This window comes from Mytilus edulis, unplaced genomic scaffold (genome assembly GCF_963676685.1).
Source record: "Mytilus edulis unplaced genomic scaffold, xbMytEdul2.2 SCAFFOLD_2514, whole genome shotgun sequence".
In the NCBI taxonomy this organism is placed as follows: Eukaryota; Metazoa; Mollusca; class Bivalvia; order Mytilida; family Mytilidae; genus Mytilus; species Mytilus edulis.
This window is the reverse complement of record NW_027268019.1, coordinates 4,080-10,400: the sequence shown is the minus strand read 5'-3', so window position 1 is coordinate 10,400 and position 6,321 is coordinate 4,080. Positions and strand designations below refer to the sequence as shown.

The window sequence follows — 6,321 nt, the reverse complement described above, 5'->3', positions numbered from 1 at the left end:
AGCGCACCTGCAACCGGTGGAGTCAAGAAACCACATAGATACAGGCCAGGAACAGTCGCTCTCCGAGAAATCAGGAGATACCAGAAGAGCACAGAGCTCCTCATCAGGAAACTCCCCTTCCAGAGATTAGTCCGTGAAATCGCCCAGGACTTCAAAACTGATCTCCGATTCCAGAGTTCAGCCGTCATGGCCCTACAGGAAGCCAGCGAAGCCTACTTGGTCGGTCTCTTCGAGGATACCAACTTGTGCGCAATCCACGCCAAGAGAGTAACCATCATGCCAAAGGATATCCAATTGGCACGAAGAATCCGTGGAGAACGTGCTTAAGAAGTGTGATTTTTTCACCAAAACATAACGGCCCTTTTCAGGGCCACCAATATTTTCAAAAAGAATCTATAAATTGTTGTACATGAAAATTAGAAACATAGCTGAACCCCTCTTTTCCCCATCTCTCTCTCTCTTTTATTTCTTCTTGTTGAATCCATCTATATGCAAAGCAATACATAGACAAAAAATAAATTTTATGATATATATATACACACAAGTCTCATCACAAAAAAAAAGGGGGGGGGGGGGGTGTTTGTTTATCATGGTACATGTACGTCCTTGTGTGTAGAATATTAAATAGTACATTATATAAAAAAAAAGATCAACATATGAATGTTTCTATCTGTACTTCTGTTCTTTTCTTTTATTTTCTTCGCTTGTTTTGTCTTGTCTTCTTTTGATGTATTATTTACACCAGTAGTCTAGACCAAAGAAAGAGAACCACCAACTGGCCAAAATATAACCTTTTTTTTTAAGTTAGAGTTTAAATATCATGTATAATTCATTAATTTGAATATTTCTTTTAGAAAAGCTGATATTACAGGGTACTTTTATCAAAAATTTAGAGCTTTTTTTCAGTCAGAATTGTAAAGAAAATTTTTATCATGTATGTAGTAATATATTTTGTCCACTTTAGAGTCTTGTCTTGCTGCTAGTTTACAAAATCATGAAATTTCTATTTAAATTAATATAATTTCGGTACGGGTCCAAGTAGTCCCCACAAAATTTCACTGTAGGAAGTCCATGTAAGCATATATCTTGCACTTATAAGCTTTTTTATATGATAAAAAGTAGTTTTCAGACTTATTATAAACTTTTCTGGCTAAAAGATGTCTTCAGAATAGTAAGTATATGTGTGCGCATTAACATTTTTATTGGATTGGCTGATGAAATTGTCATCGTCATACTGTGGATAAATATAGAATGGTGTTTAAAAATAAAATTGAAAGGAAGATGCACACATAAGAAGTTTTACCCGCAGACAGGGGCATCTCTTTTCTTCACTGTAATACCTAAAAAAAAAAATCTTTAATAGTAATAACAATAACAGTTTTATTCATACATTCTCTCATTTATGATCTGAAGTACCTGCAGCAGATCTTTGATGGATGGCAAGCACAGCTTTGACAGATGATGTTGAGTTATGAAAGACAGGTAGAAAACTGCAAGCATGTAAAATCCTGTGATGTATCCAATTTCTGGGTACATCAAATAGACAAATAGATAACCAGTATTCCTAGATATGTCTGTGAGGTTTATTTTTTCCCCAACTAAATTCCATTCCATTAAGTTGAAATGTGTATTGACATTGAATGAAAATGTCTGTTCAGAGAAAGCAAATAATTATCTTTATAATTTTGACTGTCTAAAGTGATTTTCATTTATCATTTATTTATCATACTTTTTCTATCTTAAAATGAAAACTTTTCAACATTTTGGAGCTTTTTTTGTCTCCTTCAGTCATTTTTATTCCGATTGAAAGTTTTTTTCTGTTCAATAATAGTTTTTTCTTAAAAAATTACTGTCTGATATGAATTATTATATTTTTCAGACCTAGAATGAAAAAGTGGATTGAAAGTGTACACAGTTTAAGGCAGTACAGAGTTACCTCCCGGAATAAAAACAACGTAAGCCAATCAGACAACAGTTAACTGAAAATGTGTGATACTTCTTTTACGGCCGCGTTGGTGATATATAAAGAGTCGCTGTTAGACGGAAAGTATTATTTAACTAATCACCACAAATAGTTAAACATGTCAGGCAGAGGAAAAGGAGGTAAAGGTCTAGGAAAAGGAGGCGCCAAGCGTCACAGGAAGGTGTTGCGTGATAACATCCAAGGTATCACCAAGCCAGCCATCCGTCGTTTAGCAAGAAGAGGTGGAGTAAAACGTATATCTGGACTCATCTATGAGGAAACCCGTGGTGTCCTTAAAGTTTTCTTGGAAAATGTCATCCGTGATGCTGTCACATACACAGAGCACGCCAAGAGGAAGACTGTCACTGCCATGGATGTTGTCTACGCTTTGTAAACGTCAAGGACGTACCTTGTACGGATTCGGAGGTTAAACAGCCACCCAGCTAATATAAACAACGGCCCTTTTCAGGGCCACCCAACATTTTTCAAAAAGAATCTTAGATTTGTTGTACATCGTTTTAAACAAAATCTTGAAATCAAAGCTTGCTCCCACTTCTATTCTTTTCTCTAATGTTCATGAATTTTTCAACCGTTTTCTTGTTTTCCCTGATCCTGATCCGCAACTATTTTCTCTCTCTCTCGTTATCCCCCTCCCCCCTTTTTTTTTTTAAATATCTGGCTTTCTTTTTAATTAACTCCTTACTCTTACTCTTGTATTTATTTGAGAATTTATATTTCTGAAGGTTTATGAATACGTTCAAAGATCAAATCCGTGCATTTGCCTACACGAAGAGAGAAAATTTCAAAACAAAATGCACGGACTTTTACACACAAAATCTGTAGATTCTGTTATATTCAATTATAGAGTTTTTGCGTGGTTTAATATTAGGTAATGTTCTTGTTTCCGTGTAAAATAATTCTCGCAATATTTTTTTTCTCTCGAAAAGCAAAAGAAATCGTAAATTTATCAACTCTATTAATTGGAATGAAAGCACTGTTTTGTTCTTCATGATTTATGTATTTACGCTTTGTAGTTTTGGCAAATTAAATACTACAGAATGAGTGAAATACACGTATATTTTGTTATACAGATAGAAAGAAGAGAAAAGTAACCATATACTATTGAAATAGTTTTGAAAGTAGTTATAGCTGGGGGTTGGGATTTATAGCTTTGTTTAGAAGTTTGACATGATGTACAACAAATGTAAATTCTTTTTGAAAAATGTTGGTGGCCCTGAAAAGGGCCGTTTGTGAAGTTATAAACTTCAGACTGTTTACTTGCTGCTGGTGTATTTAGTCGACGGCTTTGGTACCTTCACTGACAGCGTGCTTGGCCAATTCTCCGGGTAAGAGAAGACGGACAGCGGTCTGGATCTCCCGGGATGTGATGGTAGATCTTTTGTTGTAGTGTGCCAATCGGGAGGCCTCTGCTGCGATTCTCTCGAAGATATCGTTGACGAAGCTGTTCATGATGGACATTGCCTTTGAGGACACTCCGGTGTCGGGGTGAACTTGTCTCAAGACTTTGTAGATGTAGATAGCATAGGATTCACGTCTCTTCCTCCTCCTTTTCTTGTCACCGCCGGGTCTGGCAGTCTTTGCCTTGGTGACGGCCTTCTTGGCTCCTTTAGTTCCTACTTTGGGGTGGCATGTTACTGGTTTGATAATCAAATAAGTAATGGTGAAAAATTATTTTCAATTTGTTTATATACTGGGGCAAAACGGATTGAAAGATTTTATTGAACGCGAACCTCGGAGAGAGCACCCATAACATGTTGAATGTTCGGTAGCCTAACTGCCCGCAGAGAGCTTCGTTCTGATTGGTGTATAATAAAAACATCGTTCAATCCGTTTAGTGGGTATATAAGCTAAATTTTGAAGAAAAATTGTATCACTTTACTCAGTGTCGATCAACCAAATAGTACAAAATGTCAGGACGAGGAAAAGGAGGAAAAAGCAAAAGCAAAGGCAAAGTCTAGGTCATCCCGTGCCGGACTTCAGTTCCCAGTCGGTCGTATCCACAGACTTTTGAGGAAAGGAAACTATGCCGAGAGAGTTGGTGCCGGTGCACCAGTGTACCTCGCAGCTGTCTTAGAATACTTAGCAGCTGAAGTATTGGAGTTGGCAGGAAACGCCGCTCGTGACAACAAGAAGAGCAGAATCATTCCCCGTCATCTCCAGTTGGCCATCAGAAACGACGAAGAGTTGAACAAACTCTTGTCTGGTGTCACCATTGCCCAGGGAGGTGTTTTACCAAACATCCAGGCTGTACTTCTGCCAAAGAAGACCCAGAAAGCTGCCAAGTAAAAAGTGGATATATCAGATTACTCACTTAACAACGGCCCTTTTCAGGGCCACCAATATTTTTCAAAAAGAGTCTAAAATTGTTGTACATCTTAGTAATACTTTATTCCCCATACATAATTGAAAAAAATATATTCTACTACATAACAAATAAAAAATGTCTAAAATATAAATGTCCCTTCTTCCGTGATTCTTCTTTTCTTCTCTCTCTAACGCATCCCATTTAAGTACAGTTCTTATAGCATAACACTAAGTCTAGTAACTTTTTCAGTCTTCTTCATCAGAACATTTATTGTCGAACTTTCTGACTCTTTGAACCCACAAGTAGCTCAGTTAAATCATATAAAGTTTGTCGGGGAAAAAAAACAACACTGATAGTATTTATATTTAATACTAGTCTGCTCTCTTCTTTCTCTCTCTTGGTTATTGATGCGAGCATGCTTAGATTCATCTGAGAAGGTGTGTGGTTTTTTTTATTATTATAATTATTTATAGTTTTTGTTAACATTATCTCTTTCGTCAACACTTTTATATATGATATGTACTTTCCATTCTTTTCCTTTTTCCATTTTTTTTTTCAGCATCTCTCTCTCTCTCTCTCTCTCTCTCTCTCTCTCTCTCTCTCTCTCTCTCTCTCTCTCTCTCTCTCTCTCTCTCTCTCTCTCTCTCTCTCTCTCTCTCTCTCTCTCTCTCTCTCTGTCTTTCTGTCTTTATTTAGTTATTGTTTGTGTATTAAAGATGTGGAATCGATGTAAGCACACCGACAATCAGACAATGAGACAAATGTGCCCAGCCCAAATGAAAATCATACCACATCTTCTTTTTTTTATATTAAATATACATAAATATGACATAATACAACAATAAAGAAACTCAGCCGATCCGTACAATGTCATGTCGGGAATGTGTAATTCCATTTGTTTCTGTTTTTTTATTTTCTATTTCGCTTTGTTTGTGTTATAACTGCATTTTATTTTTATTTTTTCCTGTTTTATTTTTCTTTCCTTTCCTTAATGTTTCTGCATGTATTTTGACCTTTTTTCATTATTATTTTTTTTCTTCTTCAGATTTATCATATTGAAACCGTGACACTAATTTACTATTGTTGAGCTATGAGGGATGATCAGAAACTGTAATTATGAATGAAAAAAGGGGGCATTTTTACTGTCAGCTTGGGTTGAGCAGTTTTTCAGTAAAAAATGGATTGAAAACTGTCAAAGTCCCTTACAAATCAGTCCAATCAGATTTAAGATATGCGGACCAATCAACGCCAGCTTTATGTAAGTGGTGATCCAATCGTCACCGTGATTTCAATCCTCCCGGCAAGCACAAAAACACATTCACCGAAATTTTCAAGTATTCTTTCTGTAGCAAATCGTCCACAGAGCTAATAGTCATGGCACGAACAAAGCAAACTGCACGTAAATCCACCGGAGGTAAAGCTCCAAGAAAACAACTTGCCACCAAGGCCGCCCGTAAGAGCGCACCTGCAACCGGTGGAGTCAAGAAACCACATAGATACAGGCCAGGAACAGTCGCTCTCCGAGAAATCAGGAGATACCAGAAGAGCACAGAGCTCCTCATCAGGAAACTCCCCTTCCAGAGATTAGTCCGTGAAATCGCCCAGGACTTCAAAACTGATCTCCGATTCCAGAGTTCAGCCGTCATGGCCCTACAGGAAGCCAGCGAAGCCTACTTGGTCGGTCTCTTCGAGGATACCAACTTGTGCGCAATCCACGCCAAGAGAGTAACCATCATGCCAAAGGATATCCAATTGGCACGAAGAATCCGTGGAGAACGTGCTTAAGAAGTGTGATTTTTTCACCAAAACATAACGGCCCTTTTCAGGGCCACCAATATTTTTCAAAAAGAATCTATAAATTGTTGTACATGAAAATTAGAAACATAGCTGAACCCCTCTTTTCCCCATCTCTCTCTCTCTTTTATTTCTTCTTGTTGAATCCATCTATATGCAAAGCAATACATAGACAAAAAATAAATTTTATGATATATATATACACACAAGTCTCATCACAAAAAAAAAGGGGGGGGGG

At 37.2% G+C, this 6,321-nt stretch overlaps 1 protein-coding gene across 1 annotated transcript; it reads left to right on the top strand.

The window, feature by feature from the left end:
• The first annotated feature begins 4,950 nt into the window (after positions 1-4,950).
• LOC139506613 (histone H3) lies at positions 4,951-6,124 on the top strand. Its single transcript, XM_071295501.1, has one exon. The coding sequence runs from the start codon at positions 5,664-5,666 to the stop codon at positions 6,072-6,074; it is 411 nt and encodes a 136-aa protein (XP_071151602.1). The 5' UTR covers positions 4,951-5,663; the 3' UTR covers positions 6,075-6,124.
• The last annotated feature ends 197 nt before the right edge of the window (positions 6,125-6,321 follow it).